Raw genomic sequence first — 27,102 nt, forward strand, 5'->3', positions numbered from 1 at the left:
TGGTCTGAAAGCGGCTTCCCCACGAAATGGCCCCTCCCTTCTGAGCATTAGGAGGAGGAGAGACACAAACAAACCAAACCAAGCTGTGCAGCACCGTGTACCGAGAGGTCCTCCGGGGAGAAACCAGGCTCATTAGGGACGGAGGACACTTTACAGGTAAACTAAAATAGAGTGAAAACTTGTTTGTTTTTTGCCTGACAAGCTGTTTATAACTCTGTCTGGGGAAAATAAGGGTTTCCGGGCTGCACGAGCTCGTTTTAGTTTACCTTAATTTTTTGTTTACGGTATTAAACTTGTACATCAATTATTTTTTTCTTATAACAAGAGAGCAAAACGTTAGATTTCTCTGATGCAAACAAAAACTTTAGCAACGAATAGTGCTTAATGCTTATTTTGTGTCTACCAAGAAGTTGCATCAGTGCTTGTTTTTGCTTGTTTTTGCTTGTTTGTACAAACCACGTGATTTAAACGTATTTTTATGCCCTGACTCACTAGCCTACATCTGAGCATCGTACTGATTTTCAATGCATTTGTATTTTTATTTTTTTTTACCCCATCACTCAGGGATTCTGCCCCCCTCCTGTTCCTACCACACCTGTCCAGTTGATCTAACTTATTTTTTTACCCCCAGCACTCAGGTATTCTGCCCCCCTCCTGTTCCTACCATACCTGTCCAATTGATCTAACATTTATTTCCAGGCAGATGTTCTGGACCTAAAATCACCTTCCCCTGAAATCCCCTTGTTCTATTTATATGTACTTTCTGCACCTCAGCCTTGTCATACAAATTGACTAAAAAGCTTCACATTGGTTCACAATCAGTGCCATTTGAACTATATTTCTTCTACATGTTGTAATGGATTGCACCAGGTTACATAACAGGTTAATCAGGTGTATCTGTCATTCTCTACTGCAGTGTGTTCCAACCCTGTTCCATTAGTTTCATTTGACTGCATTGTATTTTCCCACCTAAACACACCGATTTAAATCTAAGGGAACGATTTGGTAGCAAGCCAACAAGTTAAAGCAATATGATGAATTGTAAAGATGCAAAGATGTCTGTTGTAAATAAACTCACAAGGGGAGTAAATCCACCTAAAGCAAACATAAAAACCTTGTTTTGTAACATGGATGCATTCTTTCTTCAACCCACTAACAAACCACAGCAATTATACTGCATTGTCTGGTTCTACCTGATTACAGGCAGCTGGGAAAGACCGTAATCTCCTAAAGACCGTTCATATACTTTTAATGCACTTTTGGCATCCTCTGCTTACTGTCAGTGTGATTATTGAGTCCATAAGCACGGTTAACTGGATGACGGATCTTCGCTGTTATCATCATCTGACTAATCTCCCAGACAACAGGACCGTGTTTGCTTTTCCGTAGCTGTGAACAGATCCCTCCTCTTTGTTCAGGTTTTGCAAGTTGACTTCAGCAGGAGAGGACCAACAAGCAGCATGGCAAAAAAAACAAACCCCAGCAGCCTACTGTGCTTTTCAGGGATATGATCACTGGTGATATTTTTTTTTATCTGAGCTGAATTTTCAGCAGCATTGTACTTTTATTTGTGAGTTTTCAGCCAGTTTGAGGAAATAAGTGAGTGAGTGAGTCATTGTCGTGACTTTTTTCCCCACGTGATACAAAAGGCCACAGTGCTACATAGAAAACACAGGAAGTGTTCTGTGTAGGGCTTCAGTTTAGATTGTTATATACAATATTCTTAACTTACTGGAATTAAACACATGGGAATAAGGAGCAACACACACAATGTAAAACCCACAACAGTAAAACCACAGGACTGCTGCCAGTTGCTGTGTTGTTGTTTTTTTTTTTTGGAGAAAGCATCCACCCCCCCACCCCCCATTACTGAAGGTTTTTTTTTTTCTTCAATCATTTTCTTTATTTTTTCTTTTTCTGTTTTCTCCATTTTTATTAATCCCTCAGAGAACCCTTACTAATCGTATGTATGTCCCTATCTCATACTTGTCCGACGAGCCCTGGAGCGACCGTTTACATGAGTATCTGTTTCTGATCGTCACACGACGGCTACAATTTCATGATGATAAAAATTCATTCTTGTGTTTCATCCAACAAACAAGACACGGACGTTGTGGAAATCAGAGCTCCTTTTCTGTTATCTGTTCATGTTATGATCTCTGCTTTCTGTGTTGTCGGTGCAGGCTGCAGTATGTTTTCCTCCGTCAAGCCCTTTTGAGAGCTGCGGTGCTGTAGAGAAAACTCTGGCGCTGACTGCTGTGGGGCTGGAGATCTTTTTGCATTTAATCTTTAGCCCAGCACTAATGTGCTTGTACTAGAACAAAAACAGATGGGAAATGTTGCTCTATAACAGAGACCAAATAATTCTCTTATTAAACAGCTTATTTTTTTTAGAGAATATTATGAAGAACTGTAAACAATTAGCATGTGCATTTAATCACCTTTTTAACATTCATAATCTCCCTAGCACTTCTCAAACAAGGAAAAAAACATAAATATATATAATATATTATATAATATATATAATGTATAAAACCTCTCTTGAAAAATGTCTTCAGATTTATTCCTCAGCTCTTCTCTAGCCTTTGTTGGAACAGGAGCGTTCGGTGCGGAAACAGAATAACCCTTAGAGAGTAGCTGCCTGGAAAAAAAAAAAACTTAACGTGCTGAAATTCTGACACATTTTTTCTGAAAACTAGTGTTTTTTTTTACTCAAATATGCTTTGCATGTATCTGTTGGAACCGAAGCCATAGCATTTTAAAATCTGATTACAAATCAAAAGTTAAAAAGGATAAAATTGCATTTCCGATCAGACTGAGGCACAAAAGCATTACAGACGTTTAGGCAGCTGGTATCTGTTTAAAACCCGAACTGATCAGGATTGTGACCATTTTGATAAAGTATAGACGCCGTCATCACAGCATGACGTTTTGCTCACTACAGTCACCTCCGCCACCTCAGGCTTGTTCATTGGGGATAAATACAAACACATTTCAATATAAGTCTAACATTATTCTTGAACTTTGGTATAATATTAATCTTTGTAGAATATTAAACTTCTATACTATGTTTCTTGTGTTCTGTAAAGCTGCTTTGAGACAATGTCTATTGTTAAAAGTGCTATGCAAATAAAATAAAATTTAATTTGAATACAAAATTTTTTTTTTAATCTTCTTTTGGTCTAGTTTGTCACTACACTAATCATTCAGTGTCATATATTTCCCCTTCAATACGGCACGCACTCCTGTGACGATCTGCGTTTTGCCTTCCGACACCTCGTTTTTTCTACATGAAGGTTTGAGATAAAACAGTGTCTTCTTACCCAACATGGTGCCACCAGGAAAGTACAAAAAATATATTTTTAGATTATTTTGGGGAAAAATACTTTTGAGTTGTGTGTTTTTTGACCAAAATTGCCATTGCGATTGTTTACCAAAGTTTTCACAGCCTCAGCTTTTCTCAATCCACCAAATAAACCCAGTCCATATTAAACCTCACCTTAATTTTATTCATTCTCTTCCTTCACTTTTGATGATATTGTTGTTGTTGTTACAGGCTCACTATGTTCTCCTCAGCCAAGCCCTTTGAGGACCAGCACTATGCCGTTCTGAGGAAACAATGCCTGCAGAACGGGAGTTTGTTTGAAGACCCGCTCTTCCCCGCCGAGGACCGCTCATTGTTCTTCCAAGGCAACCGCTTCGGCAAAGTCACATGGAAGAGGCCCAAGGTGAGGGACTGAAGAAGCAATGAGACATGGGCTATTTTAAAGGGATAGATCAGTGATACACAAAAAATTTTGATGTGCACAGATTGTCTTTCAGAAGCAATCTGTAGAGAAGACACGCTTACTATCTGAGGTAAAGGGAAAATAAACTAAAGATGCAAAACAAGATGAAAAGATGCTCACAGTAAGCCAAGGTGATTGTACTGTATACCACAAAGATCACATCCCACATGAAATTCGAATAAGGACAAATTCTGTGCTTTATATCTGTTTTTTTTTTTAAAAGGGAGGTTTGTACTTGAACACATTGAACACATTAAACATTGAACACAACACATGACTCGAACTTGTTCCCTAATAAAAACGAAACATAAACCAAATGATAAACGAGGAAATCTTTTGGAAGAAAAACGCATGTACGTCGCGCGCATTGGAAACGAATACGGACGTCTCTAAGCGTTGAATTTTAAATAGAAACACAAGGAGCAGGACTACCAGACTGCAGCCGTACCGCATCCTGTTCCTGTTTATATTTGAGCAGATGAGCAGGATAGTGGAAAACAAACGTAAATAATACAGGAAGTCATTTGAATTTATTCCTGTTTAAAAGAGCAGCGCTGTCAATCATAGTGCCATTTATTTAGCCTCCTGTTGAACTACAAGCGGAAATTAACGTCTCGTGTTTCTGGATAGGAAATTGTTTGTTGCACAGCGTCTCACTGGGATAGAACAGCCCAGCAAGGACCGTGTTAAAATAAGATTTTTTTTAATGTTAAAAACACACGTCAATAATCCAGTATTCTGTAATAACTTGTATCAGATTACTGCTGTGATAGAAAATCTCATCTATTAGGATCTTTGCCCATGTGGAGCATCTACATGTGTGCTAACATTTGGATAAAACTTTAAGAGAAATGTTTGTTAATGAAATATTAATGGATTGAATATGAATTTTACAGGAAAATAATCAGGTCTGCTGGCGTGTGGTGTTTCTATTCCTCTTCCATCACAGCACATGGCCAATGCTATATAGTTTATATACTGTATGTTTGTAGTTACATTGATATTGTGGAGTGTCTGTGAAGCGGTTACTTCCTGTTATTAGACAAATCGGCTATAACGACAGTGCAGTCAGCATTATATGTGACAGCAAAGCGCCGGCACTGGAGACCTCTTCCAAACATGCTAAATAAACATCGCACAGAAATCTGGTCTCTAATTAAACACTCATTTATTAAAATCTGTTCATGTATAACATCCACTTGTACAATCAGTCCTTCCAGGGTATCGCCATTTCCGCGGTCCCTGTAGTTAACAAAAAAAAATCAAGCACAAGCTGCAATATTTGGCAATTTATTTCAGAATCATAGCAGGTTTCTGCGTGGTTCTGTCCAAGAAGATTTGTATGATGTCATCACAGCACAGCATAAATATGACTTTTGAAAAAATCATCAGCGAAATCGAACATTTTTGGCCACAACGATAACAAATAAAAAAAATTTCTTGAAGGAATTCTGTGACACTTCCTGTGTAAATTGTTTTCTAGGAAGGACTCTTTCTGACCAATCAGAATCAAGAATTTAACAGCACTGCGGTCTAAATAAATGAAACCGGATTTATTCACTATTCATCTTCTATCATTCCCAACTTGACCTTTTTTTTAAAAACAGACACGCGTATAAGAGCCGTGTGTAAAACGTGTAACACCCGATATCCTGTAGTTCCTGTTTCTGTACAAAAGAGTCACATTGGCTTGCTTCTCTCCCAGTTTCCATCATGTTGATTATTGCTGGCTATCATCAGATACAGTGTGGATAAAATACAGCTGAAGCCATTACTCTGGCTCTGCTAAATCGATCGTACATTTCCCATCGCATCCCAGCGTTAAATATTAATGAAGCACACTGTAAAGAATGCAGATAAGCAGAACTGATATCGCAAGGACCGCATTAGTCTAGGGTCCCATTTATTTATTTATTTATTTAGTTGTCTGTCTGTCTATTTATTTTGGTGTCGCACAGCTCTTATTTTTATTATGGTGTCTCACAGCTCTTTTTTTTGGTGTCACACAGCTCTTTTTTTTGGTGTCACACAGCTCTTTTTTTTGGTGTCACACAGCTCTTTTTTTGTCACACAGCTCTTTTTTTGTGTTGATGTAATAGTTTTGATGTTAGTATGGCATCTGTACAGTGAGGCGAGGCTTTATAACGTTACTGGGTGGAGCGAACAAATAGAGCTTTGTAAATCGAGCTAGGTTAGTTGAAACTGGGTGGAGATGGTTTGAAGTGTGTCATGTGGGTGAGGCTTTGTTTGTGCTTATGTTGTAACATGTACATTCATTAGTGTTTAACCTCAAAGTTAAAAGATATGCAGGACGTTCAACACTTTTAGTTCATGCTCGTCCTAAAGCATGCGCCGCTGTTCAGATTCCATGTTGTCAAAATACATTATTTTGCCAACCAGGAAAAAGAAGACTGTTCCTTTAAGACCATGTTTACAGTCAGATCCACTTTCTGTCTGTGGTTTATCAGTTGTTCAGCCTCAAACCCATTAAAAAGTGCAAATAACAGACTAAGTATTTTATAGTGCTTTTACATGAGAGGGTGGATGAGAGCCACCAAATTAAAATGCCTTCCTGTAACATGTAGATTTATTTATTTCTATATATTTTTTTCGGTAGTGTATATATGGTGAGAATAGGGCAGGGCGATATGGCTGAAAACTGTATCACGATATCAGTGTTTCATATAGATAATTATTGATATTTTTATGACCCATTTAAAATAAGGACCAGGAGAGAAATATAATAAACATTTTTATTTTAATTTAACCTTCCTCTGATCATAATCCCCTCAGTCATTAAGACAGAAATGTTAACAAACAGGAAAACTCAAATAATTAAAATGTAAACATGTCTAAAGTCACAATGAACACTTAACTATTATCTCTTAACATTTAAGGTGCAAACCTAAAGAAAATGTAAGTAGTGCTTAATAAAGTGTAATAAAATAGTGCAAGGTGTTAAATATAAACATAGAGAAATCTGAAAATTTAGTGTACAGTAAGTTTAGTGCTAGGAAATCACTAGCTGTTCACCTTCTGGTGAATAAAGTGTTTTAAAATCTGTGCAGTGTTTTGTAAACATAAATAAAACTGAGGTAGACTGAGATACATCCGTAATATAAAACACAAACCTGATACACTACAGTAACATTGTTTGAAATATAAACCCTGCAGAAATATGAAAAAGTAACTCAATTTATTCTTACTCTAATCTTACTTGATGTTGAACTATTCAAGTATATTTTTGTAGACTTATAATTAGGGCTGTAGCTATCGAATATTTTAGTAATCGAGTATTCACCAAAAATTTCAGTGATTAATAAAATTTCATCGAGTAATCGGATAAAATGTATTTTCGCTTAATTAAAGAGCAATATTAAAATGAACAACTAATTGGTTTCCTTTTTTTTAGAAAAATTTACTTTTATTTTTTAAATGTGTTCAATATTTTCTATCACAAATAAACATTTAGATACCTGTTGTTTCTCTGTCTGTACTTGTGCGGTGAACAATGACAAAGTTGACTGAGAAGAATTAAGTACATTTAAGTGCCAAACATTCTGGGTTTTAAATGAACCCTTTTCCGAGATGCAAAAACAAAAAAATAAATTTCTTTCAAATTACTTTTTTAAAGTATCAAAACTAAGGCATACATTAAAAATAATAATAAGAATACAAAGATATTGCCTTTAAGTCATGCAACTTAACTTTCAGAACTAAAAGATTTGAAATCTACAGCTGAGCCATAACATAAGACTTCTTGGAATGATTTGTGGCAATTAAGAGGCAAAAAACATGGACAGGAACTTGAACTAGAGGCCATGCATGGTTTCACACAAATCAAAAGACCGCTAACTCCTTGTGTCTCCTTTCGCTTTTACGTAAGCGGGTTCACACACACACACACACACACACACACACACACACACACACACACACACACACACACACAGGGCTGGCTAGTGTCACGAATTGAGAGTGACAGTCACTCATTTCGGTCTTTTGTCACGCTCTCCCTCCACACATCGTATCTCTCACGCAGAAAAACGGACTATTTATCATATTTAACATGCTGCAGCGCCCAAAATGTATCAGTCCGCACCACTGTCTCCATGGAACCGGGCAGGAATCAAGCGCGTCTCAGTTCTTAGTCAAGTCTGACACTTATCAGCCAATCAGAAAATAGCACTATTGTGTATGGGTAAGATTTAACTCTACAACAATGGAAAAAAAAAACATATTCATTAGAGAGGGTATATTCGATGGTCGGTTTGAACAAAACCTCAACACGAAACAGTTTGTCTCTGGACGGGACATTGTCCTCAATCATGACCCTTATAATGACTGGGCTTGAGCTGAACTGTTTTATATGGGAGCAACACTACAAATGATAAAGGAAAAAAGGCAACAAACACTTACAGTAAACACCACCAGTCATAATCTCTCTCACTCTCTCTCTCTCTCTCTCTCACTCTCACACACACACACACACTCACACACACATACACACACACACACACACACACACACACATATTAAACAAATACTTTGAATGTTAAAATGTGGTCAGTGATCCTTAACAAACACAACTCCTCGATTATTGTTTTTTTTTGTTGTTGTTTTTTTTTGGGGGGGGGCCTCGAGGGGGGCTTTGAGATGTCACGCTTGCCTGTCTTCAAAACTTGAGAGCCCTGCACACACAATAATTGCACAAGAACGTGACGTGAGTTTTAAAATTAATTAAAAGAGGCTTCGAGGCAGAGGAATTTGCCTCAATTAATTTTTGTAATCGAGTTACTCGAATTACTTGAAGAATCGTTTCAGCCCTACTTATAATATCCAAATAACTGCCATACTGGCGAGCTGACTTTTCTTTTCTCTACAATTTCCTCGCTCGCTGCTCGTTTTTATTTTATTTTATCCAGAAACCAGGCAGAATATAGGCATGTGGATGTAACGGATATAAAGAAGAATAAGCATTATGTTTGGTTATATAAGATAAAATGGAAATTTTGTGGAAATTGAGGAAAAAAAGGCAAGAATAGTTATAGCTAGATCATTATTTAAATGTTTATCATTACATGTCATGTCATGCTAGTGATTTTATTTACCCAGTTTCCTTCCTGAAATCAATTCCTGCATATGGCACAGGATTAGGAGGCTATGATTAATTGCTTCCTGATTAGGCAGTTTAAAATCACTCGGTCTCGGGTGTGTACAGCTACAAGTCAAATGTATGTGATGAAAGATGCCACATTTTGCTTTTGGCCTTTGTCTTGCTATTTTTGCTACACACTGAAGACATATGGTAATATGGACAAATGATAAATGATACGATGTTTCAGAAATTCAGTGTTTATTTATTGATATTTACATCTAGATGTATTAAAAAAACAATCTCTGTAGACCCCAGGGTCTGCTGGAAAGGTCTCACAGATGGGTCGGGAATGTATGGGGATCTCTTAAGATGAGCCAGTGACTGGGGATGAAATCTGTGACCCCCAACAGACAGAGCGGAAGGAAAGTCATTTTTAGAATATCTTACCAGTGAGTTCTTTCTCTTTCTCTTTCAGGAACTCTGTAGTGACCCGCATCTGTTTGTCAATGGCATCAGCGCTCATGACCTGCAGCAGGGGCAACTGGGAAACTGCTGGTTTGTAGCAGCATGTTCCAGTCTTGCTTCAAGAGAGGCCCTGTGGCACAAAGTGAGTGTCCTTCATGTCTTTCTTTATATCCTGTCTTTTTCTTCATATCTGTCCCATAATGAGGGGAGGGAGGACTGTGAGAAGTCATGATCTGGCATCTGTCACGCTTGCCTGTCTTCAAAATTTGAGAGCCGAAGAGGACTCAATTAGACATTGAACATTTTATTTGAAAGTAACCTTCAACCCAGTGTCTTTTTACTTAAGGTTAGTTCAAACTGTTCAAAATATTTTTGTTTGCCTGCAGAAATAAAATTGTGTTTACTCGGTAGCAGTTCATTGATTTCATAAATGCAACACACTACAGTTTTTTCTATACTTTCCATAAAGGTAAAAAATGATGTCAAATGTGTTTTGTGGCTCCCTGTGTTTTTTTTTCTGTGGGAAACGGGTCCAAATGGCTCTTTGAGTGTTTAAGGTTGCCGACCCCTGGGCTAGGTGATAGACTGGGCAGTTACTCACAGAGTACACAGTAGAGTTACAAAGTACAAACCAAACCAGGATCTACTGAGTCACCAGAATACGTGTGCCAAGTTCATCAATGGGTGTGATTGAGAAGGACAAGGGGAAGACAAGGAACAAGGATGAACTACTCCTTTCTTTTCTGAGTACTGTACATACATCTGTGGTAAATGTTTTGAATGTAAGCAAGCAAACAAACAAACAAACAAATAAATTAATAAATACAGTCATTGCAAATCTGAAGTAGCAGGTTATAAAACATATTTTTTTACTCTGTATCTGTGCAGAATCCAACCACAGAAGAATGTGTTGTGCACAAATGAACATTTGCCTTAGACTAAGGGTTCTTTATTACATATAACAACAGTAATAGTAATATATCCATGTATTTATCATGCAGTAACTTTAGATAAAGTTTGATTTCAAATCCAGCTTCGGTGACCATGTCTCCATTGTAGCATCAGATTCTTGCTCTAAGTCCTGTTTTTTTGTTGTTGTTGAAACATCAAGATTTGACGTGTTATGCATTCTAAACTTCAAACTATGATGATGGTAGAAAACTATAGTGACCGGTTCAGCAATGATGTGAATGATATGAAGCTTAAAACCTGTTTAATAGCATGTGTCCGATTCCAGCTGTTACAGAGGAGTTCTCACTTTCACATACTACTATTACTGTGTGTAACTTAAGCCTGGGTTTAATCCTCCCATTCCCTTCTGTTACGGTGTAATATCAACTAATCCTAAACCTGGACTCCAGCATTTCTGTCTTCAGGCTTTGTGTTTAGTGACAATCATTTAAATCATCTCAGTGACTGAGAGCTAGTGAACTTTTTAATTAATTTATTTTTTTTTATCTCTTGGCCATGTTTGCTTTAGATATTCTGTAATTCTGCTATGGCCTGACTTCCTAATGACTTTCAGACCCAATGTGCAGTGAATCAATAGCATATGAATTGAAACCAGTTTTGACAGTCGTTCCTTCATAAGCCTTTAATTTTTTTGTCCTGTCGGTCTGGACATTGTTGTCCTTTACCTCTGACAATAATGTAACGTGCATTCGGATGAATATATTAATTATGAAACTGGAAAATACAAACTTTTCTGTGCTGAAGAATCGTGGGGAAACATACTGACTGATACAAAGCACCGGAGACTCTTTAGGTGGGAAACACTGACATTTATTTGACAGTAAAAACCTGAGCAACGCTTCACTTTCTTTCTTTTTTTTTTTGTAGCTTATAGAAATTCAGACAGCATCCATAAAAGTAAATTAGCACTACACACTGGGTTCCCTTCGGGCTTCTTTTCTACTCAGGGGATGTTCCTCACTCCTGTTTTGTGGTGTGAATGCAATTGTATCAGTCCTGTTTTGCCTTTTAGTTTTCTTCAATCAGCTTGGCTTAATTATGAGTGATGGGCTTTGGGCACAGTGCCAAGCCATGCCAGGTTGCATACCGTTTTACTTCCTGTAGCAAGCGGTTTGAAAACGTTTCCTGGACAGAACTGACCTACTTTAGCTTTCATGTTGCTTCCGTTTTCTTTATCACTCTGTACATTTGGTCGTAGTTTATGAAAGTATTCTGGATTTTGGATCAGTTAGGGGGGGGGGGGGGGCTTATTTTAATGCTAAGGTCATTTCAACAACTTTTCAACAGGTTTAAAGTTTACTGGCTGGTCAGTTGGAGACTCGGATGTACTGTACACACAATCCAGGAGCATTTGCTCTGTCTGTCTCATGCAGCTTTATCTGAGGGAGTTATTGTAGAGTGTTGTGTAAGAGCTACTCCTGAAGTGTGTCTCTCACCTGCTGTGGATTGATTTATTTATTTCTTTTCTTTTTCCTTTCCTTCTCTAATCTCTTGGTGTCTCTTTAGTTCCAGTGTGGGGTTTCTCTCTCCCTGCTTTGCACCTCATTCCCTCCTGAGGGCTCATTATTGTTGTCTCTTCAGTACATCGGTACACATTCTTCACATTCTCTCCCTGAGGAACTGGTCATTATTGTTATGCTTTCCTATGCTTACGCATATATACGTGCATGTGCACACACACACACACACACACACACACACACACACATCTCCTTGCTACATCTTTGTCCTCTGTCCTGTGTGTGCTTGTCAGTTTAATGAAGAAAGTGTGCTTCCCGTGTTTGTCCATATACCATTACAAGAGATGTGGCCTTTGTGCTTCTTGGTCCCACTGAAAGAGTGTAGTTTTCTCTTTTAGTAAAAATCAACCTACAAACATTTACATTGAGTTTTGGCTGCTTTAAATGTATTTTCTATGCATGCACTATATGGCCAAAATAACTTGCCTTTATTTTGCTTTGAAATTCTTTGCATATCCCAACTTTGGAAGTTGCGGTCAGAATTCATGGTCAGCATTGATACAGCCCTGGAGCAGAGAGGTTCCTTTCTAAGGGCCCAACAGTGGCAGTTTGTCAATCCTCCAATCAATAACCCAGAGCCTTGACCGCTTAAGCCACCATTGCCCATGTTGTATGTTGGAAGCTGACCATCACTTTCTTTTGTGAGACTTCCTCAGATGTTTGAAGGATACAACTACATAGGATTTGTATGGTTGAGCTTTAAGAATTCCCCTTTACTGGAATTGAGAAGTCCAAACTTGTTTCAGCAGGACTATGGGTTTTTTTTTACACCTGGTCACTTCATGCGTTTTCGAGACCGATATAAATCTGATATAAATCTCAAACCACTTCAGGAGGAGGTCTGGGATGCATTTCAGATGAAACTGGACAGGTGTAAATGAATGTGGTTGTTTAAGCCACATACGTCAGCGCTATACTCCTCCCAAACGGGAGTACGTCACTCGCGAGTGATGTTTCACCCAGGGGTCTGGTTGGGTCTTAAAATGCGCTGCTGTCACCAGTGAAAACGCAGCAAACAGGAAATGCTGTTTTTTGTCGCATAACCGTTGTAACCAGTGGTGTAGTCCTCAAAAAAAGTGGTATACTACTACCCCCACCCACCACTTAAACCCCCTGTTCCACACTCCGCTGCCAAAACAAGAAAAGCAAAAACAACACACAGAAGTCAATGTTTGCATTTACATTTATGCCTTTAGCAGACACTTTTATCCAAAGAAACTTACAGTGCATTTACAGTACATACAGTTACAGTACATACATTTTATCAGTATCTGTGTTCCCTGGGAATCAAACCCAAACCTTTGCGATGCTAACGTAATGCTCTACCAATTGAGCAACAGGAAAACAGGAAATTTGTTTATTATTAATGTCAATTATTATTATTATATTCAATTCAATTTAAATGTGTCATTTGTGAAGATTAAACACAAACATTATATACCGTTATAAGCACTCATACACTTGTATAAAAAACTATTTATCATTCAGTTATCAATTATGCATTGTTTGTTCAGCTACAGTATGTTCCAAACATTTTTCTATCTATTGTAATATACTTTACATATTTCTCTGGGTTGAACAGTGAAATTGGTGTAAGAAGCACAGACCTCCTTTTAGTCATGATAGAATTCATAAGACTAAAACCTCTTTCACGTTCTGTCAGCACAGCAGAATGCGAAAGAGGTTTTAGTCTTATGAATTCTATCATGACTAAAAGGAGGTCTGTGCTTCTTACACCAAATTCACTGCTTTCAAATTGTGAGATTCAGTTTGGGGAGATTCAATTAAGTCTCTCATTCCCCTAATGGCCTGGTCAGGGCACAAATTAAAGCGTCCACAGAGCCTAAAAATCTCTGCCTCACCATAACGAATGCCAGGCTCCGATGGCCACCTGTTTGTGTCCAGAATGCTGAGATCTTTGAGAATTTCTTCTTCAAGAGGAAGACGTTTCTGTAGACTTTCGATTAGTCTTTGCGAGAATTCTTCAGTGTTGATGGACTTAATCTTAGGGTTTGACTTCGAGTGCACGATCTTTGAATGTGCCACGATCTTTTGCCTCCAGGGCATCTGAAAGTTTCTCCCCTGGTTGAGTTTTAAATGATGCTAAACCCCTGATTGCTTGTTTCATAAGAAGATCTGCTCTGAGTAGAGTCATATTTTGAGCTTGCAGTGGACAAGAGACAATGGACAGTTCATGTAAGGCATCATACATCAAAAGGTCACAAAGAAATTCTGGACTTTTCAGTCTGTCAAATAAGCCTCTGTATGTCTCTCGGTGCAATTCCTCTGGTCATCATTGGAAGCTTTTTCAAATTGTCTGACAAGGGCAGTAAAAGCTATAGATGTTGTGCAAATGTAGCCCACTTTCTGGAAACCTGGACACCTTGTTCTTTGAAGACCCGTGTTGATCCTGCATTAGGGCAGACCAGGCATCCTGTAATGGACAAAATACCCACTAAATTAGTTTCAAGTCAAGTCAAGAAGCTTTTATTGTCATTTCAACCATATATAGCTGTTACAGTACACAGTGAAATGAGACGAAGTTTCTCCAGGATCATGGTGCTACATAAACAAACACAGAGCTAAGGACATGTAAGTAGTCTTAGCCACATAAAGTGCAACTGTGCAACCTGGTGCAAACAGTGCAGGACAAAAAACAGTGCAGACATAAAGTTACAAGACAATACAAAAAGTACAAAAAATGCAATACACAAAAGACAATAAACAGTAACAGAAACAGCGCCGACCGACCAGTGTATATACTGTATGTGAATACTGAATGTTCAAACAATATTTCGTGCAGTAACATTAGAATGAACACAGTTTCTTAGCAGCAGGTCCTTTGGATAATATATAGAGTTGTGCAAAAAACAGCAAATGACTGAAATGTTGTATAGTTTGTGCGAAATGGCTGAGATATTGTACAATATGTGCAAAAACAGCTGAGATGTTGGACAGTATGTGCAAAACAGTGTGTGTGTTTTGTGAGGGTCTGTGCAGTCCATACAGATGATGTGTGTGTGTGTATGTTGTGCTCAGTATAGTACAGTTCAGTTATTGAGAAGTCTGATGGCTTATGGGAAGAAACTGTTACACAGTCTGGTCATGAGGGCCCGAATGCTTCGGTACCTTTTTCCAGACGGCAGGAGGGTGAAGAGTGTGTGTGAGGGGTGTGTGTGTGGGTGATGTTTAATTGATTATTTTGTTGATTTTCACTACCTGATCTCATTTGTTTAATAAATACCACTAACCATGCTTCACACAAAAATAGCGTTTCATGGTGGTACCTAAAATGAATTCTTAAAAAGAAGAATACAAAAGCAAACACAGGTCTTCTAAACCTTAAATATAACCTGTTATGCTGTAGTACTTAAAGATATTTAATATTAATTTATTTAGCTGCAAACCAACAGTGTCTGCAGTCATTTTACCAATGGTGGAAAAAATGAATTAAAAGATCATGTGAATTCATGACAAATAGAACAATGACATACCAAGCTTCTTGTTCTTGCACCACAACCAAGGGTTCTTTTGTTTTAAAAGCCTCCCATTGGCATTTACTCCAAACGTCTGGGCAATCATCAGTACATGGTATGCCAGGGCCTAAACAAGAACATGACTTCAGCACCCACAATTTCAAGATAGGCTTTATCACATAAGACTGATGTGCTTCATAACTGCATAATAGTGGTTACAACCAGCTGAATGTTAACAATTGCAATTCTGATTCATTTACAAAAATAATAAGCTTTATGTTTTAGTCATGTTATGTGATGAGCTGTTTGAGCTAAACATTAACTACAAACGTACAAAAGTTTTTGCATGTTTTTAATGATAATCCGACGGTTCTATCTGTGAAAAACACATGCTTATCTCTGCACTACAGGGGCAAGTTGCATGAACATAGCCACTATGTCTAGAGTCTTAAGAATTAGTCTTACTTGACTTTTTTTAATCAGCCTTACTTTTTGGATTCATATTAGACAAATCTATCTTTTTACGTAACCAGCTTAAAGTTATGAAGTTATGACGAGTCAAACGTGTAATGATTAACTTGTAGGATTGTTTAAGCAGTTTATGCAACTGCTATATAATAACTGGTATTGTATGGTTCACAAATCCTACAACAGTAGTGGGTAAGTACTCACTGTCTTCCTGACATCCAGCAGGGTTAACCACAGAGGTATTATTAGGTAGTATTATTATACAGTGATGCCTCGAGACATGAGTGCTTTGACATATGAATTTTTTGAGATACGAGCTGTGATTCGACCAAATTTTTTGCCGTGAGATACGAGCAAATTTTTGAGATACGAGCATCCGAGCTGCCGCCGCCGAACCAAAGATCCCCAACAACCACGTGTGAGATACGAGCATCCGAGCCGCCGAAACAAAGATCCCCAACAACCATGTGTGCTCTGTTTCCCCCGCCTCAGCTTCCCGCATCGGTTAAAGCCGCCTTTCCACTGCACCCGCCAAACAACGGCCGATAAAACGGAAGTCATTCATTTCCTATGGAGAGTCGCAAAGGCGCTGCATGAGGTGCCGACCATCTGCGGATCCGTAATTTTCGCATCCGTTTTTGAGCGTTGGATCCGTTAAAAAAAGTAACTTGTGCGACTACTCTGCATCCGATATGCCGACAGGTTTGTATTAAAACGACTGGCAGATATTAATGAGGAAAGAGTGACAAAAAAGGCAAAAACAAGTGAAGAGAAAAGCGATGAAGAAAATTAAGCAAAATTAATGTAAAGAAAACCGAAATTGTAGTAAAGTTTAGTTTAGTTAAGAGAATTTCAGTTAAGTTCGTTAATTTTAGTGAAGTTAAGTTCCATTTAAGTGTAAAGTAGCATTAAGAGTGTACAGTAGTGAGTAAGTGAACGAAAGTGAAAGTGTATGTACGAGACAAAATTCCGCATGTTTACTCCTCCCTCAACCTCCGTGCGCATCTTCCGTAAAGTAAAACCAGTTTATTACCAGGCTACATAAATGCGTCTTGGCGAATCGGATATCAATCGGATCTTTCTACTCCCGCACAAAATGCAAATATAGTTTACCTCATTTCCGGGGTAATTGAAATGGAACACACTTTGGTGTGTGTGGTTTTCATAATGCAATCAAAAAGAAGACAAAAAAACTTGTTACGATGGTTAAGCTACAAAAATCAGCATTTACATTTATTTGTTTCTGGTGCGATGCGCGATTCGTGAGTCACCTGTGAGTGACGTACTTTCGTTTGGGAGGAGTTTAGGGCCTGAAGTGGTTTGAGCGATCGAATTTATATCCGTCTCGAAAACGTTTCGGAGGGCATTTAGACCTGGTCTTTTTACGATCGGATAGCTATCACAGAAAACGCATGAAGTGACCAGGTGTAAAAAGCCCCTATATTTACATTTTGGGTGGAAGTAGAAAGATTGGATTGATATCTGATACGCCAAGATGCATTTATGTGGCCTAATTTAAATGGAACAGTTTTAACTAATCAGATAGCTATCGGATCAGAGAAAACACATGAAGTGACCAGGTGTAAAAAGGCCCTAAGCTCCTGTGCACAAAGTGCGGTCCATGAAGACATGGTTTGCCAAAGCTGGTGTTCAAGAACTTGAGTATTCTGCACAGAGCCTTGAACCAGATTATACACCTCACCTTAGGGATGAATTGAAACACTGTGTACCAAGCCTCGACGTCTTACCCCAGTTTTTCACAGGAAAAGATCTCAATGTTTATTGGACAGTGCAGCTTCTCTTTCTGAAGACTGGTAGACAGCTCAAAGTTGTGGAACCTCATAAAAACCTACCACAGAAACGGGACCGAACTTGACTGAGATCTTCAAGTTCATTATGATTGTTATTTACAATTTTATTTAAGTCTTTCCAGCTAACGTTCCTAGCTGCAGCCGAGCATGGAGTGGTAAACACTTTCTAAAAAATTCTTTTAATCCTTATTAATATGAGGATGAATTGGAAAAAACAACAACAACAAAAAACTAGATTTGTAAAGTTGGCTTTGATGATGCAAGTATTTGCAAAGGCCGGTGCTTTCTGGAGGCGAGTGGACATAAGGGTCAGTGTTCATTTTGGAAGCAAGTAGACAGAAAGCTAGGGTGCCAAAACATTTGGAGGAAAGTGGAGACGAGCATGTGATGTCATCCGAATACTCTTGAGGAAGTTCCCCACATTGGGCTGAGTACCGGTACTCGAATCGCTTACAAAAGTAATAGCATAAAACTTGAGACCAGGGTCTACAACATATCTGAATTTGGTGCATGTGGCTCGAAAGCCCTAGGGGGAGATACTCTTGATAAATTTTTGTCTAAGCTTAAATAGGAAAACAGAATGTTGGCTTCTACAAAGCCAACATAATAACACAATTACCCGAGTCCAGATCGACAACCAAGATTTTAATTCATAAGCCAGGGAGAAATAAGAGGTCATTTTAGCAGTTTTCTTAGTAAATTGTAGGGTATATTTATTATTAGTCTTAGATTACGCAGCACCTGTGATTGAGAAATGATAGTGTTAGGTTTATATTACTGCTCTTGTTCCATTATCAATAAACCACTTATCAAGAATATAATATATGCATATTTCTATATATACTTTGCACCAAAAGACTCTGCAGCATTTGAGTGTCCTGTATAGATTGCTGGTGTATAGTTGTTATGTTTGTCCCTACACTGTCTGCCCCAGGCAGGACACGATGATGAGCTGTAACATTGATCACAGTGCACAGTGACCTAATGTCTGAGACGACCGACCTTGTAGTGAGTAGTGCACATCCATCAGTCTGGATTTCTTTCTATATACACACACAAATAAGGAGAGACACTAAAACATTTGCAGATGACAAAAAATATTTTTATTTGATAGACCTCTCATTAAATTTAGCATATATGTTTAGCTTTTCATAAAATAAACCTTAGTTTAACGTTGGCAGAACATTGGAGGTGGGGTTTGATATCGAACCAACACACAATCTCTTATCAGCACAGTGTATAATATTATATGCAGTATTACATTACAGGCTTTTGCTTTGTTATTACATCTCTATAATCTCAAAATGCATCTATTAATATACTTTTCAGTGAAATCATTACAATTAAAGCAGCATTTTAGATGTAGCGTATATAAACGTATACACATGCATTTCATTAATCATTTAAATTAGTCTGATGTCAAAGTGCAAACAATTTCACTCTTAACTCATTCTCTGACGACAGTAGGATAGAAAAGCGGCAAAAGACTACATGACTTTCTGAGCTCGTAACCCGGCCTAGGCGTTCCTCTTGAACACCACCGAGCACTTTACGCCGTCTTTCTCCACTCCCTCCTTGAATGCGAACAGGAAGTACATGACCTTTCTGACCTTGGCCAGCTCAGCGATCCTCTCTCCAAATTCCTGGATGTCAGCCTCCAGGCATTTAATGGGCGCGTCCTCTGGGTCACCAGCCGATCTCCAAAACTGGCCCGTTGGCTCCAGAAGCTGGCGCGTCATCAGGTTGGTGAGGTCAGGTGTCCACAACTGGGAGATACCTGTAATGGAAAGGCGGCCTGCTCCGGTCAGGGTCACGTTCCAGTGAGAAAAGGTCAGTTCCTGATCGGTGAAGTCCAGCCGGTATACTGCCTCATGGGGTAGAAGCAAGCGTTCACCGTCTTGCCTCTTCTGGCCACGCTGCTGCAGAGACTGAAACCTCAGCCGCATCACCTCGGTCAGCTGCAGGTCCTCAGCGAACTCTAGCTCGATCTCGCTCTCTGAGGCCATGGCTGAAATAGTTTCTCTGTGGCTGTGTGTGTGTGTGTGTGTGAATGTCTGTCTGACAGCTCTCTGCTTTTCCTCCTCTTTCTACCCCACACTTCTGCTACCCCGCCCGTTCTCTCTGTCTGCTCCCAGAGGGCAGTAAGTCTATTTTACTGAGTAGCGCATTGATTTGATTTCATATGCACGGACGGAACACAAGAACGAGTGGTGGATTCATGGTTGGTGTGTGATGTGTTGCATCACCAGGCAACAGAAGGCTAATGACGTGCAAAGCAGCAGCTTAACGGTTCTCCCTTAGGCACTTCTTGACGATTGAGAGTTCCACAACAATGATTTATCCTACAAGTGAGGTTTAAGTGTGTGTAAATGTGAGTAAACATGACCTTAATGAAGTCTGTCAGGTGTGGAGAAAGAATAAGATCATGTTTTTGTGGTAAGCTCTGCTGTTAATCTAGCATCTTTATCATAAGCTTTTAGAACAGCAGTGTATATCTTTTTCTTTTTTATATTACATAATATACATGATTTTTTTGGTTTAGGTGATTCCAGACTGGAAGGACCAGGAGTGGGACATGGACAAGCCAGAAACATACGCCGGGATTTTCCACTTTCGGTTTTGGCGTTTTGGAGATTGGGTGGACGTGGTCATAGATGATCGTCTGCCCACCACCAACAATCAACTGATTTACTGTCATTCTAATGACAGCAATGAGTTCTGGAGCGCACTGGTGGAAAAAGCCTATGCCAAGTATGTTGGATTCATTTTTATAATACTCGGTTGTAGCAACGTGTGTTTTAATTTTGTCCAAACTCTGTATTGACTGATCATTAAACACTCTCGTATTATATGTTGCATTAAGATCCTTTTGTCCTCATGTTTTTCCCACAATGTACACCATGGATGTGGTAACATAAAGTAGGACTCGACGTCCGCTAATGACAACCTCTTTCTGACCATCCAGGATTTATGGCTGCTACGAGGCTCTGGATGGCGGAAACACAGCCGACGCGCTGGTGGATTTTACCGGAGGCGTGTCAGAACCCGTTGAATTGCTGGAGGGTCGCTTCAGTCAGGACGAAGAAGCACGCAATCAGCTGTTTGAGCGCGTCCTCAAGGTCCACCACAGAGGAGGCCTCATCAGCTGCTCCATAAGGGTGAGTTTGCTGTAGCCGACCGAGAGAAATCGAAATCAATAACAGCAGTAACAGATCTAACAGCGTTCGTGTTGAGATCTATATGTTTGTGTGGAAAAGAAATCCCAGAGTTACTCAAAGCGTATTGACTAGTGTGTAATTAATGAGCACTAAACACCTGATATTGACTTTGTTGGTATACTCATTTATATTTTTTTATTTTATTTTTTGCAACCAGCTCGTAATTTATAACTGATGAATAAAAAAAAGTGAAATCATACTTAACGTCATTTGTGTTTATCCCAGGCCACCTCTCAGGCTGACATGGAGGCTCGGCTGGATTGCGGTCTGGTGAAAGGCCACGCGTATGCAGTGACAGACGTGCACAAGGTTCGTCTGGGTCACGGCCTGCTCGCCTTCTTCAAGTCTGAGAAGCTCACCATGATCCGCATGAGGAACCCGTGGGGAGAGAAGGAGTGGAACGGGGCTTGGAGTGACGGGTAAGTGCAAGTCTGCACCCTGCAGGACAAAAGTAGGAAGACATTTTCCTCTCTTGCTTTAGTTTTGTTTACTGGCCTAACACGATTTATTATAAAGACACATGCTTTGGTAAATGCTTGCACTGAATTTGAAGTTAAAATGAATAACAATATTAATGTCCATCTAGTGGTTTGTACAGTATTTGTAGTAAAATGTCTTCTTTCCCTCCTGTATAGCTCAGAGGAATGGCAGAGGGTCAGTAAGAGTGAGCGGGAGAAGCTGGGAGTCACTGTGAGGGACGACGGTGAATTCTGGTAACATACGTCATATCACTTTCTAGATCCGACGTATTTCACACGTACATACAAAAACAAACACTCAGCAGGAAATGATGATAAAAGCCCTGCTACTATATATGCAAAACACTGCAATCCAACATAGCTCTTAAACATGTTAGTTTGTGTTATTACTCATCCCATAACAGCTATAAACAGGCGTTCCTTAATCTCCTAAAGTTAATAAGGCAAACAATTTAGCTCGTCATGATGCTAAGTAATCGGTAAAGTGCACTGTTTTCTGACCTGAAGGCTCTCCCATGTTGGAAACCTTAGATTGAACTAAACTAAAGTTGGATCAGGACAAATGAAGACTTCTGTAGCACTTCTTTTGCTAAATAACACATCTGGTCTTCGTTTAACCCTGATCTAACCGCTTTCTTGCCCTCTTCCTCTATTTCAGGATGACCTTTGAGGATTTCTCGAAGCACTTCACAGACTTGATCCTGTGCCGCCTCATTAACACGTCCTACCTGAGCATCCACAAGACCTGGGAAGAGGATGTGAAGTTTGGTTCCTGGATTCACCACGATGATCCTCTGCAGAACCGCGCCGGAGGCTGCATTAACAACAAAGCCACGTACCATCAGAACCCACAGGTGTGTGTGTGTGTATGTGGGTGCGTAAGCAGATAATACTACTTTCTTGTAGACTAGCAGTAGAAATATCACATAGCCAGAGCTTCAGATTGACGGCAGAAGGTCTGGACTCCATAGCAGATTGTTTTGGCCAAGGACCGATCCAGAGGGCATCTGACTGACGTGTAAAGTAGCCGATCACAGTTCGATTTGCTCTGCGTCATGATTAGAGGCATAAAGTCGATGTCCCTACAAAAAAAAACAAAAAAACAACGGTGATTGATTCAAACATCGATTGTTTATTTAAAAAATAGTGCAAATGAGAGCTCATGTCTCTCCTGTAAAATCCAAATAATCAGATGCCGACTTTATAACTCCTGAAACGTTTTCAATTTTTTTTGTGTCTTATGCATCCGCGTGTCGTCTAACACTGAGACTAAGAGAAAAGTTTAGCTTTTAACTAGACTTGTGGACTAGGGCTCACTGTTGCATGTTTTTTTGTTGTTGTTCTTTTTCTCCAGTATGTATTTGATGTAAAGAAGCCAGAAGACGAGGTTTTAATCTGCCTACAGCAGAAAGATAAAAGATCTCGACTTAAAGAAGGCAAAGGAGAGAACTTGGCAATGGGATTTGACATTCAAAGGGTATGTTTTATCTTAATATCCTTGTGATGAGCTTTTGTAGAAATAATTATTAATTAATTAATAAATTATTAATGCTACAAGCACATCTCAGTCTAATCCCGGTAGCCCAATAAACACAAGTGTTCCTTGTGGGAACAAAGCCACATTACACAAGGAACATTTCTTATCTTTGTATGGAGGTGTTTGGTACCTACCAAGATCTAACTACACACACACACACATATACACACACACACACACTGTTGTTCACTCTTTAGGTGGAGCTGAACAGGATCTACCGCATGCACAGCCCACAGCAGAAGATGTGCAGCTCTGTCTACATCAACTCACGTAGCGTGTTCCTGCGCAAGGAATTAAAAGAAGGTCGTTATGTTATCATCCCAACGACCTTCAACCCTGGACAAGAAGGAGAGTTCCTGTTACGAGTCTTCACAGACGTGCCTTCAGAGTGCAAGTAATACTTCATCCAGCTCTGGGTTATGCTTACAGATCTTTTATATTCGCTCTATGCATTTATAATATAGAACAACACCAAGTTCATGCAGATCACTTATTCTCTCTCTCTCTCTCTCTCTCTCTCTCTCAGGGAACTGACCGTGGACGAGCCACCACAGACATGTTGGACAGGCCTATGTGGTTTTCCACAGCTGGTCACACAGGTGCATGTGATGAAGGCTGTAGGACTGCAGGGCCAGGACTCGGACAGATGTAGGTGTCTTTACTTCTGTATTGCTTATAAACAGTTTATCCAAAAACTAGACAGCTGCTGGACTGACTGCGGCTCTCTTTACAGCATCCGACCCATACGTTATCATCAGCTGTGAAGGGAAGAAGGTGCGATCACCTGTTCACAAGGACACACTGAGTCCTGAATTTGACGTGAAGGCGATCTTCTACAGGAAGAAACCCAAAGAGCGGATACACATCGAGGTAACGTTTCACTTCCATTTTTGTAAATTGTTTTATTCGTATTGTACTTATAACAGCGGACATTGTCGCAGGGAAGCAGTACAGGAATATAAATATTCTGAATTAAAATTGTATACCTAATGAGCAAGCAGCTGTGTCGTGTCGCACATTTTGGGTACCAAAATAAATGTAATCTGGACATTTTGGCATAGTGTTTGTTACTTTTGAGGCTGTTGTGGAACATATTGCTGATCAATCAACTGCACTATTGTATATAATGCCTAGTGTGCAATTTAGGATCGCTAGAACATGTCTAACGCTTATTAAGCTCCAAAATGTATGTTCTACTCAAAAGTGATTTTCTTCATAAGAGTGGTTAGAGAGATGGAGAGAGATAGATAGATAGAGAGAGACAGAGACAGGGACCGAGAGAGACACCCATTGTTATTTGCATAAGTATTTAAGTGTTCAAAGATTCCCCTGTATTTGACAACACAATGCTCCCACAACCATGCTTCACTGTTCAGGACTGAAGTTTACGTTGTGTAAAAAATCATATCACATGCTCTCTTTATTTGTCTTAGATTAAAATGTCTTAAAGACAGTGTAAAATTTGAACACCCCAAATACATGGTTTTGTGCTTGATAAGTGGCTGAGTGGGTGGAAAGTTGGGTAGATGGATTTGTGGGTAGGTAAATTAATGGAAGGGTGAATCGATGCTACATGGATGGCTACATACTTGTATATAACTTACAGTAAAAATAAAAGAAGGTCATGAGAGATATAGAGATCCTCTAAATATATTTTTTTTTAGAAAGCAAAGCAATACAATCGAGTGGTTATTGAGGCAGGGAAAGTAAAAAGAATATGAAAACCTGCTCCAGATTTTCTCATTGTCCATCGACTGTCCACAGATCTACAACAAAAACGTCCTGTCAGATTCGTTCCTGGGTCAAGTGATTCTGAACGCAGATGTTTCAGACCTGCAGAAGGATCACACCCTCCATCTGCAGGGCAAAGGCGGCCGTCATTCCGGTGATCTCCCGGGCATGATCAGCGTCAGCCTCATCACCAGCAACGTCCTCACCAACATCTGATGACATCCAGCTCAGCCGTAATCAACAGGAGCATGAAGATAAACTTCAGAGCTGTGTGGATTTGTCTGCTATTACGGGAAGCTTTGATAATATGGAGAGCACTTTTCTTTTGAGGATGTAGTTTACATATTGTCTACTTTTACCAGACATTTCTAACCACTTTTGTCTGCAGTGGGGATTTACATGTTTAATAGTAATGGCCTTAATGACTTATGTTTACATGATCTCTCGGACCAAAATCAGCATGATATTACATTCTTTTTAACACGTGGAATTGCTCTAGATGTAATACCCAGTGCCAATAGTCATCCAGGGAAAGCACTTCCTATGCGATCCTATACAGTATATTCCCTTAAACGGATTTCCGTTGCCAATTATTCATCCAAAGTGTTTCTTTTTCTTTTTCCAACCTTTTACCAGCCATAAAATATTAAGAGCTGAACAGTAATTAAGCATGTTTACATAGTTAAAACTCAGGAAACTGCACGATTGCATCAGGCCATATTAGTGCTGTCTTCATGTAGCCTAGTAGCCCCAGGCTTCTGTCTCTGGAGAACACACCACCCTCAGCAGGACATCAGCGCCTCGACTATTCGAACCTTTTAAACCAGTGCTCTTATTAATATACTTTATAGTTGCCTTTCTATCATAACAAAGTTCATCAGGAACCTTTTCTGCTTCAACCTCTTATACTAGCAATAGTATTGTTATTGTTTTAAGTCTCGAGTTCATATGAGCGTTCTGCACCACTACGGCTTTGTCCTTCGGCTCAGTTCATGCGTCTCGGTTACGTTCAGCAGCTTACATCTGTATTAGAACGTGATCCTAGAGTATACTGCATGTTTGGTTTACTTTCTGCAGTTGGGGCAATTTAGATTGGAATTGATTTTTAGTTGAGTACATACAGACTAGATATTGCAGATGTGAATGTACACTTGGTTTACATTTCTGAGGACCAGGAAGTACTGAGCCAGAGCTTTCTGTACTCAATGTTCTTGTCAGTGACCGGACAATGCAGCCATACATGCCTTTTTTAATCTCTCCCTTTAAACAGATAAGCAATGATTAGAGCTTGTTTTATATCAGTAGCACAGCAACACAACCATTTCCATATCTTGTTTGTTTTTACATAAGTGTTGAATAAGTATACAAGGGATTTGTTTCACACGTTTTGGTAACAAGACTCCATCAAAATACGGAAATGCTGGATAATATTTGACCCAAATGTCCACTTGGAGGCAGTACATAATCAAAAAGCCCCAAGAGTACTGTGTTTATCCCTCTATAGTTCTATTGAGGTCTTTTGTTTACTCTCTTGTTGTTTACTCTGTTGCCTTCAAGTGAAACGCTTGATATGCAGTATATTTTACTAACCCTTTTTTTTTTTAATAAAAAAAAACACATCTGGAAAGTTTATCTGCCACACAAGTACCCTCTCTTTAAACAGACGTTATAAGGTTGAGACAAATACTACAACACAAATGTCATCATTTGTTCGGGCTAAATCAATGGTACATAATAAACTATACACCTTGCCATCAAGGCTGATGGTAAAGCTGAGGTGTTGTGCAATGCATGCTATGAAATTCCTACCAAAGATGTGCAATGAAGTGCCATTTATTTAATTTTATTGTGTTTCTTTTGGTCACTGAAGAAACTTGGACGTTTCAAACCTTGTGCCTTTAGTACTCAGTCTTGTCACACAACATTGCACACAAAGCAAAGCATGAGAGATATCATGCATCTTTTACTTCTTTTATACTTGTGTATGTGTATCCTGTGTATAAAGTTAAATCTGAAATAAAATGACTTGATGAAGTGGGTTTGCATTGGGATTTCATTGCTTTTTTAAACTTGTTATTCACTCTAACATGTAACATGTTTCAAAATATGCATTTGATGATAAAGTTTTAAAATTTGCTTTAAACATTTTGGTGTTTGGTTATTTTATACATTTAGAAGAATCATTTGAAAATGAACTTTTTGTCCAGTCGTACTACGGTAGAGTGATACGAATAATCGTGTAGGTACGAGTAGAGTGTTAAGGTTCACACGGTGGTTTAACACGGTGGTTGGTGCCACATGGGCTCGTTTAAATACAGTGATACCTCCAGATTCGAGTGCTTTGACATACAAATTTTTTGAGATACAAGCTGTGATTCGACCAAATTTTTGCCTTGAGATACGAACAGATTTTTGAGATACGAGCATCTGAGCTGACACCACCGAAGCAAAGATCCCCAACAACGTGTGAGATACGGACATCCGATCCGCCGCCGCCGAACAAAGACCCACAACAACAACTTTCTCAATTTATTGAAAA

The 27,102-nt window shown here is 39.2% G+C and overlaps 2 protein-coding genes across 2 annotated transcripts; one reads left to right on the top strand and one right to left on the bottom strand.

Moving 5' to 3' along the window:
- Positions 1–26,597, top strand: capn5a (calpain 5a). The gene is made up of 13 exons (XM_027144061.2): positions 1–156; positions 3,557–3,728; positions 9,362–9,493; positions 20,141–20,349; positions 20,564–20,756; positions 21,042–21,235; positions 21,452–21,529; positions 21,954–22,149; positions 22,650–22,772; positions 23,030–23,226; positions 23,359–23,480; positions 23,566–23,702; positions 24,597–26,597. The coding sequence occupies exons 2-13, from the start codon at positions 3,564–3,566 to the stop codon at positions 24,777–24,779; spliced, it is 1,929 nt and encodes a 642-aa protein (XP_026999862.2). The 5' UTR covers positions 1–156; positions 3,557–3,563; the 3' UTR covers positions 24,780–26,597.
- Positions 18,717–19,810, bottom strand: ompa (olfactory marker protein a). Its single transcript, XM_027144168.2, has one exon. It carries the CDS (start codon positions 19,602–19,604, stop codon positions 19,116–19,118), a length of 489 nt encoding a protein of 162 aa, XP_026999969.1. The 5' UTR covers positions 19,605–19,810; the 3' UTR covers positions 18,717–19,115.
- Positions 26,598–27,102: the final 505 nt, after the last annotated feature.

Source organism: Tachysurus fulvidraco, chromosome 13, assembly GCF_022655615.1.
Source record: "Tachysurus fulvidraco isolate hzauxx_2018 chromosome 13, HZAU_PFXX_2.0, whole genome shotgun sequence".
In the NCBI taxonomy this organism is placed as follows: Eukaryota; Metazoa; Chordata; class Actinopteri; order Siluriformes; family Bagridae; genus Tachysurus; species Tachysurus fulvidraco.

Bases quoted from the DNA above. Each gene is read 5' to 3' on its own strand.
- ompa (XM_027144168.2), bottom strand. From the start codon at position 19,604: ATGGCCTCAGAGAGCGAGATCGAGCTAGAGTTCGCTGAGGACCTGCAG.
- capn5a (XM_027144061.2), top strand. From the start codon at position 3,564: ATGTTCTCCTCAGCCAAGCCCTTTGAGGACCAGCACTATGCCGTTCTG. The intron at 3,729-9,361 runs GTGAGGGACTGA...TTTCTCTTTCAG, and splicing joins TCACATGGAAGAGGCCCAAG to GAACTCTGTAGTGACCCGCA. The intron at 20,350-20,563 runs GTATGTTGGATT...CTGACCATCCAG, and splicing joins GTGGAAAAAGCCTATGCCAA to GATTTATGGCTGCTACGAGG.